This window comes from Priapulus caudatus, unplaced genomic scaffold, assembly GCF_000485595.1.
Source record: "Priapulus caudatus unplaced genomic scaffold, Priapulus_caudatus-5.0.1 Scaffold249, whole genome shotgun sequence".
Classification (NCBI taxonomy): Eukaryota; Metazoa; Priapulida; class Priapulimorpha; order Priapulimorphida; family Priapulidae; genus Priapulus; species Priapulus caudatus.
In genome coordinates, this window is record NW_014577310.1 from 66,277 (window position 1) to 76,321 (window position 10,045).

General features: G+C 46.3%; 1 protein-coding gene and 1 non-coding gene across 2 annotated transcripts in view; one reads left to right on the forward strand and one right to left on the reverse strand.

Moving 5' to 3' along the window:
• The first annotated feature begins 7,849 nt into the window (after positions 1-7,849).
• Trnal-cag lies at positions 7,850-7,933 on the forward strand. The gene has a single exon. It is a non-coding gene; the product is annotated as a tRNA-Leu (tRNA).
• A 234-nt stretch (positions 7,934-8,167) lies between these two features.
• Positions 8,168-10,045, reverse strand: part of LOC106808026 (nucleoporin Nup37-like) — a 6,742-nt gene continuing 4,864 nt past the window's right edge. Inside the window, exons 5-7 of the mRNA XM_014810574.1 lie at positions 9,276-9,463; positions 8,643-8,778; positions 8,168-8,409 (exon numbers count right to left, since the gene is read on the reverse strand). Coding sequence (XP_014666060.1) covers positions 8,266-8,409; positions 8,643-8,778; positions 9,276-9,463 — 468 coding nt within the window. The 3' untranslated portion in view covers positions 8,168-8,265. The remainder of the gene's footprint in view (positions 8,410-8,642; positions 8,779-9,275; positions 9,464-10,045) is intronic.

The following is a 10,045-nucleotide window of genomic DNA, read 5'->3' on the forward strand; positions in this document are numbered from 1 at the left end:
AGAGGAGAGAGAAAGCAGAAGCCGAAGAGAGAGAGGAAAGAGAGAGCGCAGCGAGACGTGAGAACGAGGAGAGAGACCGAGAGAGAGAGAGACGCGCGCGCGCGAGAAGAGAGGAGATGAGAAGAGAGAGAGAAGAGAGAGAGGAGACGAGAGAGGAGAGAGAAAGAGGACGAGCGAGAGACGAGAGAGAAGAGAGAGCGCGCGGCGAGAGGAGAGAGAGTATGGAGCGAGAGAGAGAGAGAGAGAGAGAGAGAAGGCAGAGGAGAGAGAAAGAGGGAGCGAGAGAGAGAGAGAAAGAGAGAGCGCGCGCGAGAGAGAGAGAGGGAGAGAGAGAGAGAGCAGAGGAGAGAGAGGAGAGCGCAGCGCGGAGAGACGAAGAGGAATGAGAGAGCAGTGAGAGCAGAGAAGAGAGGCAGAGAGGGAGGAGGAGAAGGAGAAGAGAGCGCGCCGGGAGAGACGAGAGAGAGGAATGATGAGAGAGGAGACGAGGAGAGACCGCAGGAGAGCCATGGAGCGACGAAGCGCGGAGAGGAGAAAGAGAGAGCGCTGGAGAGGAGAGAGAATGAGAGAGATAGGGAGAGATGAGAGTGAGGAGGGGAGAGGCGGAGAAGAGAAAGGGATGAAGAGGATAGAGGAGCAGAGACACTAGAGCCGAGGGGTCGGAGGAAACGGGAGGGTTAACTTCAGGATTGAGAGGGGGGATGGAGAGCTGGGGACAGATGGAGAGAGGGACGAGAGAGATAGGAGAGAACGAGGAGAGAGAGAGCGAAAAGAGAGAAAGAGACGGAGAAGAGAGAGAAGAGAGCGAGAAAAAGAGCAGAGAACGAGAGCAGAAAGAGAGAGAACGAGAGAGAAAAAGAGAAGTCTTTAGAGATTATATATTATTAAGCAGAGTATTTGAGGGAGGGAAGGCTGGGCAGGAATGACGGAGCTAGTCCGGCACATTCCAATTAAACTACTGCCTCTTCATCGCGCCGACCTCCCGTCGGGCCCTCGAACGCTATGGCGACTCGGATGACGTCAGGGCGCAACGAAGTGACCGTCTATCCTGATCAGTGAATACCACTAGGCAAGCATGGCGACTAACACCTCCCGGGCGATAGGCACCTGCCAATCCCTATCCGGCCCACGGTAAAACATGCACGGCATCATCGGCTCTAGGTAGTCAGACTCATAACAACGGAATCACTGCGTAATCGTGGAGGGGGCTTCATGAGTGTGGCTAGTGTGGAACGCCCGCGCGGCGAGGATCGCGTGCCGCCTGACGGGGCCGCTCACCTCGCGCGGCGCTCGCTGCGCCGGGCTGTGTGTGTGTGCGTGTGGTGTGTGTGTGCGCGTGGTGCGTGCTGTGCGTGCGTAGCGTGCGTGGGGGCCACGGGGCCGTGGGTGCGTGTGTGGGTGGGGTGTGTGCGTGTGTGGGTGGTGCGGTGCGTTGCCGGAGTGTCGTGTGCGTGTGTGTGTGTGGGTGTGTGTGTGTGTGTGTGTATGGTGTGTGTGTGCGTGATGCGGTGCAGTGCGCGCACGGTGCGTGCGTGCGTGTGGGTGCTGTGTGTATGTGTGTGTGAGTGTGGCGTGCCGTGCGTGCGTGCGTCGTGGCTCAGCGCGTGTGTGTGTGTAGTGATGTGTGTGGGTGCTGTGTTGTGTTAGTGTGAACGCGATGTGTGATAGTCGAAGTGTGTGTGTGATGTGGATGTGTGTGTGAAAGTAGTGTGGGATAGTCTTTGTAGTGTGGTGCGCACACGCTTCTATATTAGTAAAAATACAGAGATATTTCAAAATTGAGCGGTGCTAAAACAGTGGGTTAGTCGAAGTCAATAGCGAAAAAGGATGTTGTTATATTCCAATGCGTGCAGTGCGCGTATAGAGATGTGGAATGCGTGCGAGAGTGCGTGGCTGTGCGTGAGGGTTGCGTGCGGGGTGGTTGTAGGGTGCGTGCGTGCGTGTGAAACGGGGTGGAAATACGCGCGTGCGTGCGTGCGTTGCGGGCGTGTGCACGTTGATGAAGAATCAACGTGCTGCGGGCGTGAACGTACAGTGGGATGGCATAGACGTGCGATACGTAACAACAGGAAAGAAAGAGAAAACAGAAAGCGGGACACAAACAAGATCAAACGCGTGCGTGCGGGCGACGTGTACGGGTGGAGGATGCGTGCGTGCGTGTGCACGGGCGCTGCGTGGCTGTGCGTGCGTGAAGGTGCGTGTATGTGTGGCGCCGTGCGTGCGTGCATGTGTGGCGTCTTGCGTGGGTGGTGCGTTGCATTGCGCAAAGCATGTAGGTGTCGTTGACACTATTATCGCTTCAACCTGATCGTGGTTCCGCCACCCGCGTGCTGGGACACGGTTCATCGTCGCAAGTTACACATGAGTTCCGCGCGCCCGCACACAGACGTCCACTAGGGTCCCGTGTATATAGGGACCCTGGTCGACACACACCCAGCGCTGAACACGTTCTCCGCAAGCAGTGCCCGCAGGTTCCCGCGACCGACCATCGGGCAACCACCCGCGCTAGACACGTTGCTCGCTGACACAGTTCCCGCAGGTTCCGCGACCGCACCACATCGTTCACACACCACCCGTGCTAGGACAGGTTCTCTGCCAACAGTTTCCCGCGGTTCCCGCGACCCCGCACCACCTACGTTCAACTATCGCCCGCGGCTGGAACATTTCTCTGAAGCGCGTTACACAGGTTCCCCGCACACGCACCACATTACGTCACACACCACCCGCGCTGGAACAGGTTCTCTGCAACATGTTGACAGGTTCCGCGACGCCACCACTACGTTCACGCACCACGCGTGGCACGACACGTTCTATGTTTAGTCGCACCCCACGCTCACGTGTCCGGCTCGTGCATCATGGTGGCATGTACGTCTGATGCAATGTGCTCATTGATGTCAACAACAACATGACGGGGGACCGGGCGGCCGGGCGGTCGGGATGCGACTCCATTGACCTCAGCTTTTAGCTGGACTTGCTACTTATCCTGAGACGTATCTCTCAGTATATAATGTCAGCTATAGAAATAGAGTATAGATATCAAGGATATACATCCATATGTAATATCGTATATAATAGCAGTATTAATATCAAGGTACATTAGTAGATAGATTTAGTAGCAGAGGATATTATCTATAGTATGAACTCTGATCACATTGTGAAATTAGGTGTATAGGAACGTATGCTACGCGAGGGGTAATGTTAGCTTTTTAAAAAGAATGTGTGTTTTTTATTCGCACTCTGATTACATTCATAAGCAAGAGAAGGAATAATGTACGGGGGAAATAAATATATTCTTATTAGATGTATTTATATCGATAGATATATATAAGTAGATACTAATAGAGGGATCTATTTATATATATAATAATATATTATAATATAATAATAATATATGTATTATATTATGCACTTTCGTATTGTGCTTAGATCTGATATTTATGATATGCAACGCGAACTTCGAGCAGTAGTAAGCTGACTCCGCGTACAAGTCAAGTCCAGATCACGCTTGCCACGTATGCTAAGTTAGGCACTCTCCGCGCAACTTAGAGACGATTAGGGAAGAAGCGCAGGTGAGAAACACCGCTTTTTGCACAGGTTGACGGGGCTTACCCATAAAACGTGTCGGATCTGATTCGCCTCGGGCGAACGTACCGGTAGCGGAAGAAAATCGACGATGCGCGTGCAGTATATCGATGATCAATGAGCCACCAGAGCGACGCAGATCGATGACATCAATACTGGTGCCAATATGGACAACGTTATTTAGCTTATATGCTGCGTGACGGTCCCGATGCTCGGTCTTCATAGGCGCGCTCAACATGAGATATAATATTGAAGGAAGGCGCAAGATCATCTAGCAGCGAGCGCGGGGGCGGCGACCGCAAAGTACGCGGTGGATGATGTACAACTGCGGTCATTAGAGCGGCGGGAACAGCGGTGCTTAGCGACAAGCCGAGTATGTAGCGTCACGCTAGCGGGGATTGAATACCGAGAATTATTAATTGCGATGTATTTGTCATGATCAAATATAATACTAATATAATAATATAATAGAATAGATAATATATTTACTGTAGGTTGTATTTATATCGCCCGCAGCGGTATGTGTGTGGGATGTGTGTGTGTGTGTGTGTGTGGTAGGGTGTGTGTTGTGTGTGTGTGTGTGGTGTGTGTGTTGTGTGCTGGTGTGTGTGTGTGGGATGTGCGTGTGGGCTATGTGTCTGTGGTCTTATTTCTATCTATCTAAATCTATCGTCTATCTATACTCCCCCCCACCACACACGCACGCACGCACGCACAGCACGCACACCAAGCTGTCTGCTTCCCAGCGATGCTAATAACGCGGAGCACGTGTCGAAGCCGCTATAAACGCTCGGGCGAGATATAAATGTCGTATTCTGTGCTGCGAGAAACGATTCCTGGCGCCGCCAAAAGATCTCCAGAATGCAGCGGGCGCATTTAAAATTTGTAGACGAGTAGCATGGTAATAAAGTAATATTACTATATCCGACTGCGTCTATGACGATGAGGTCATCACGCTGACGGAGACGAGGCGGAAGCCACTATATAGAAACAATGATAATACATATACACACAGCTGAGCGCGCACGCACACGCACGCGCGAGCTACATACAAAACGCACGCGCGCGCGCTACACAACACAAACGCACGCACCAGCGCAGACGCACTACGACAGCACGCGTGGCGCGCATGCGACGGCACCACACCAATACGAGCGCGCACGCGCACCAGCGCACGCGCACAAGACGTACACAGCACACGCACACGACACAGCACGTACGGACAACCGACACGCACACGACACACCCACAACACAACACACACACACACACGACCACAACACACACCACCACAACAACAACACACCACAACGGTACTACAATACACACGGGCGCACGCACACAGAGCCCAGCACACAACACACACAACACCACACACACACGCACACTAACACACCACCAGCACACACAATATATACACTATAATATCTAGTATATAATGGATACTATATTATATTATATATATAATATATATACATAGCCACACAGAGCCTATACCCGGAGAAGATAACCGAGGGCGACTATAGACGCGTGCGTCCCGAGAGGAAAGAGTTATGTGTCAGCGACACATTGATAATGAAGAGTTCGGGAGACAGGCTTCAGGATAGAGAGAGAGAGAGAAAGGGCTTCCCTTCCCGCTTCCTCGGGGGAGACGTGCTCGGTCGATTTTCTATCAGTCCCAATTTATAGATCTGCGAACGCGACAGGACGGTTGTGCCAGCAAGGCAGCAACGTGACTAACGCACACGCTACCACACATAAATTACGATGTCTTTGACACGCCACTGAATCACATTGCCCGACAAAAGCTGCGTAGCTATAACAGGCTTTAATCTGATATTCACAACGATATTATTTATCGTATTCATGATTGACAATTCGCGCACGGCGCATTCAGGATTTCCAATTCGTTTCGCCGCTTTCGAATGTACATGTACGTGCGCGCACATAATAGGAGCGATTTGGCTTGCCATTGACGATCTCGTATATCGTATTTGAGTTGGCGAAATTCGGATTCTCATTTGATAATAGTGTTTTGGTTGACGTTGTATAACAGAGAAGAATTGAATGAACAGCTATTAATTGAGTAATAAATAAAGCAACACCATACTCGTGCAGTAGTTTTGAACAAATATATATGATAATGTGTTAATCAGATCTTTTATAGAGTCTATTCCTTCGTATCTAATTCGCGGTTACTTGTAAAAAGCAGACGAATAAGAAATAAACTAGTAATACATAACAGAACGATTAAAAGTGGAGAAAATATATACGAAACAGGCCAAACATACTTGTGAACAATATAAACTTAAACGCTTAAATCAGGAGTGCATTACCCATGCACAGACACACTTACGGCAGATAAAAGCGTGTGTAGCAGCAGTTCAATCAACCAGAAGAAATACCCTTATAAGGTCGAGTCTACAAATAGAAGATTAGAAAGATAAAAACCACCAACGATGATGAGCATGCGAAGGCTAATCTGCTACGTGCTGAACGGGTAATTCATGAAAATCATGCGCTCTTATTAATTTTCTCAGGCCATGCATAGCGCACAATGGCCGCGCTAATCTCTTCATCGTCATCTTGATCAAAAGTTCTTTTCACTGGCGCGCTGAATAAAAATCTATAAGGAGAGAACGAACTGTGAGCTGCGCTGCTGCCTATGACTCAGGACCGCGACTAACACAACCTAATTCATTAGCACGCTCCTGACCAATCAGCGAGCCGCTCCTCTGGCGATTCATATCACTCGTATATTAATTCTGTATTTAATTAACCGCAGTTAATTAAGGATAAATTGGCAAGACGGGGGAAGATCTTCCGTCGCGGATACGGTCAGAGCACCTCCGGCGACGTTCGAACGTGCCTCCCCCCGCCCTCCCAGGAGAGACCCCCGTAAACCTGTGGCTGTCCCACTGACTCAGGGATCTGCTGAGTCACTACGAATACAGGCGGCGCTGGGGGGCGCTGGGAGCGATGGTGGCTGTGGTAGTGGTGGTGGCAGGCGTCTAGCCCTAGGCGTCGGGGAATGACATCTGTGACGGGACAGAGTAGGCGTCGCTTTCCATTCGACCACGGCTGGATAACTGCTCCAGAGTGAATCACGGCCTCACAGGCGCCGCCGAACTAAACTAATTATAGGTTATGCGTATGGGGAAAAAGATGGATGGGAAATTCAAATATGCAAAATATTTAATTTGCCGAAGCCAACCAGCGAGACACTCATTACATTGCTAAATAGAACTGATTACTTGTAAACCTATTAAATATCACGATAAGATTTTAATAAAAAATTCGGATGGAAATTACATGCCATATTCCGGCAGGGGTAAGATTTACAACCGATGAATTTTCAGACTACTGCCAAGCTTGCCCTACAATAATATATATACAATAATTCTTCGGGTTATGAAAGGCATGTATATGCGTCTCTGAAAAGTCAACCGTAATGCAGTACACAGGTAGTACACAGTTTATCGTGAACCTTGTTTTCCTATGGATTATGAATGGAAATACTCATTTCTAACACGTACAATATGATTGAACATATAAACATGATATGAAAAATATAAAAGGCTTCAACGCGCTAGTAACCAACATGAATATGTAGCGTCAGGTGTGTAACGCACCCATATGTTTGTTATATGCTTTATACGCAATAGTAAAAAATCGCTGCTTTAAATCCACCCAAAAAGAAAAATGCAACCTAGCTGATTTTACCACATATATCAGGATTTCTGTTTTTTTTTCTTCAAATTTTGATATATCTGTCCTAATTAAAGTAATTTGGTAATATTATAATGACGTTGACCGAGAAAATAAGTGGCAGAAATCAACAACTTAAATTTTAATAAAAAATCAAATTTCGTGAGATGCTTGTACTGTAGATAAAATGACGTCATAGGGAAGTCGGTGATATATTTTTATATCATTGGTCATATCCAGATCTTCCAGTATAGGTTATTATAATATGTCTATATCGTTAGCACGCATTGTGATATTGGTGATCATATTGCTCAGGCACCTGAACCTGCACGCAACCTGTCAAGCAAGAGAATTAAACAGCACGTGGCGCCACCTAATGTGAAAAAAAAAATAATAGGGAAGTATTAATCACATTGTGATATAAAAGCAAAAGCATTACTAATTTGTAAATTTAATTGATAGCATGTGCGTGACATTCAGGAAAGAAAAATTCCAGATTATGCAACAATAATAGACGTAATTATGTAATATGACTTTAAGTCAAAATACAAATGTAGGTGTCAGGATGGCCGAGCGGTCTAAGGCGCTGCGTTCAGGTCGCAGTCTGGTTCTCCAGGCGTGGGTTCGAATCCCACTTCTGACAACAAACTTTTCGCCGCCCATTATATTTTAATTTCTGCTCATTCTTTCTGCACTTAAATATTTCTTATATTCTAAATACTAAAAGTTATAAACTTCACGATTAATTTCAGCATTTAAGAGCAGATATTTCAGGATTTTTAGATAGTACACACCAATTGAAATTTGAAGTGCAGAAATAAATTACAAATAAACCTATTGCTTAGTTTAGCCACAAAATAACAATGACCAACTTGAGTAAGTTTCTAATTGTGTCACGCCCTCTTTATTTAAAGATTCGTTGAAATTTGTATAAATACATATGATGAAACAGCCTTCTAAAACATTATATATATATTATGAGGCATGTTGAGAAATCAGTTTCTTTTTCTCCAGGCTCCAAAAATAGACTTTCCTGTCCATTCCCATAGCAACAAGTGGAATGCGATTATGCCAGCTGGGTGCACTTGACAAACAGAGAAGTGTTGTGGACAAGACAGGCTGAAAGACAACGAAACACAAATTCGTTAGGAAGAACAATTCCGGATAAAACAAGATATCACTGCAGGACTGCATCAATTCATCAACAAGGTAATGCTTGAGAAACTTGATAATAACGACTGAGATCCCGCACACTGACGGTGAGGAGCTTGCAAGCTCATGTTGATATATCTTTTACTAATGTACCATCTTTAAATAAATAAATAAATAAATGCATCGATAATTGGTCGCACTTGGGGTGAATTGAGCGAATAGACGCGCAGTTGTTTCGTCATGTGTTCGGCGACGGCTACTAGGCTACTGTCACTGCTGCACCACCGAATGAACCTGGCTCCTTGCACGTGAGTCTCCGCACTTGTTATCGGCCGGCTGTCGGGAAACACGAAAGAAAATACGAAATCTTAACTATGTAAGCTATGAGCAAATTCTACTCGCATTTTACACTTTTTTTCAAGCAAAGCAATACGTGAGCGAGTCCTTCTTGGCTAATATACTGTTATGATATCTCTGAGACAACAGCCATATTAATGGTATCCTAGTTCTCATTAACAAAATTCTGAATTTTTACACTGCTAACAAAATACTTTACAAACGTTTATACAACGATCACAATGCGAAATTCCTCAATATAAGCCTGCAACTCGACTACGTATTATTTACCATCTCAAGCAAAATTGTAGTAATAAAGTAATAAATAATAGCATAATCTGCATAATAATAAAAATAATAATGATAATAATAATAATAATCTGCAAAATCACAGTAATAAAGTGCACAGTATCGTAGCCAACCACCGTCATTCCGTCGGCGAGCTCAAAATCATCGTTTCCATAACAAGTCCACAATTTGTCGGCGTAATACTTTACTTTGATTTCGACATGTCCCACACGTGCCACTTGTTTGTCACGGCCGCGCAGACGAGAAGTGGGTTAAGCGGACACCAGTCTGCAGAGAACAACGTTGCCTCACTCGGTCCCACCGCCAACGACATCAGTATCCGCTCTGTCTGCAGACTCAATATCCGCACGCATCCTTTTCTCTCGGCAACTAACAGCTAACGTTTTAGGCAAAAAAAATATTAGAACAATTACAGCTAACGGCAGAGAAGCACGCGATAAATTCTTACGGGACCGTGCTACGAACTTCACTGTATTAAAATCGAAAAATGAAATCGAATATGAACAGTGCACTCAAAACGATGACGACCATAACTTTATGGTCAGAAACCTTTTAGATTTATTCCGACCGATCTATGCTACTTACGTACTTAAGCGTATTAAAATCGAAAAATTAAAATGAATATAAACCAATAACGCAAATAAATCTAACGATGACAACCATAACTTTATGGTCTGAAACCTTTTAGATGTTGACAAAAGGCAACAGCAACCAAACGAAGTCGCCAAGATGGCTGAATAGCAAGTGGAGGTCGAAAATCGACATATAGAGCCAGTTATATATGGCTACTGATCAGCGAAAAAAATACACGGGAGCGGCGAGCGATTTCGCTCCCGTCCTTTCAAATCGCTCTTTGGTAACACATTCGAGATCGAAATTTGGACTACTAAAAATCGCTCCGCGTGCCGCGGCAGCGTCGACTCGTTCATTCAACGTGACAAGCTAGGTATCCAAAAAC